Here is a 1,075-nt window from a genome sequence, read left to right on the forward strand (position 1 = left end):
ATGGAAGATAGTTCATTTTTGTATTTCATAAATGAGCTGAAAGGGAAAAAATGTTTTTATGCAATGTGATCTAGTTATACTTTGACTGTTGAGTTTGCCATATTATGTTACAAAGAAGCTTTCACTCACCCAAAGTCAGAAATCCTGCATGTAAGAAAACAGTAGTTAGGCACATTGTATTAAAATTATGAGTTCATTCTTACATCATTCATTGAANTACAATTATATTTATTAAGCAAAAGTAAATTTTTTAAGAGGCTGTCTCTGGTAATGCCGTATATTTTTTAAACAAATTATTTTACGACATAAGCCATCAGATTTTTTATTAAAACTGAATAAGCTGTTAAAATTGCTACAGTAATCACACCTAAGCTTTCTGGTACTATTTTAAACAAATACGTGTTGTAGAGAAACTACCAGGAGCAGTCAAGGCAGCAAAACTATTCATAGGAAAGTAGCTAAAACCTTAGTCCTTTTGTTTATTCCTCATTCCCCAAAAGAGTTACATTACTGAGTCAAGGAATGTTCCAGCTGCATGTTGAGGTCACAAATGCAGCCTTAAATGATTGCCTTTGAGACTGATTTTGCAGGCAATAATGTACAAATAAATTACATTAAAATAAAACGGCATGTTTTCGTTATTTCAACACTAAACTGAATGGTGGACTGAAATCAACAGATAAGAAAACCAAGCTCAAGGCTCATTCTTTCTCTAAAGTGGTAGTGCCATTTCAAGTTTTATTAATGCATGAATTTTCTTAAAGTGCAGTAATAAAATAAATAAGATGAAAAAAAGCTTTTAAGATTTAACAGCTCTGAGATTAAGAGAAGTTCCTGATTATATTCTTGTTAGCCTTTTACCTCTGTGGAAGCTGGACATACATTGAAAGCTCACCGATCCAGATAAAATAATGCTTTTTTCCCCTTGGAGTATATAATTATGCTAGCATAGTCTGTAAGACAAGGTTAAAGGGAAAATTTATGTGCTATAGACTAAATCCAGACACGGTCAGGTGCTGAGCATTATTCCTGGCTTCAAAATAGGATGTATCTGTTTCGCCATCGGGTTGGGGTA

General features: G+C 33.1%; 1 protein-coding gene across 1 annotated transcript in view; it reads right to left on the reverse strand.

Annotated features, from left to right (window-relative positions):
* Positions 1 to 252: 252 nt before the first annotated feature.
* Positions 253 to 1,075, reverse strand: part of MASTL (microtubule associated serine/threonine kinase like) — a 40,056-nt gene continuing 39,233 nt past the window's right edge. Inside the window, exon 12 of the mRNA XM_019634083.1 lies at positions 253 to 1,069. Coding sequence (XP_019489628.1) covers positions 987 to 1,069 — 83 coding nt within the window. The 3' untranslated portion in view covers positions 253 to 986. The remainder of the gene's footprint in view (positions 1,070 to 1,075) is intronic.

This window comes from Hipposideros armiger, unplaced genomic scaffold (genome assembly GCF_001890085.2).
Source record: "Hipposideros armiger isolate ML-2016 unplaced genomic scaffold, ASM189008v1 scaffold_1497, whole genome shotgun sequence".
Classification (NCBI taxonomy): domain Eukaryota; kingdom Metazoa; phylum Chordata; class Mammalia; order Chiroptera; family Hipposideridae; genus Hipposideros; species Hipposideros armiger.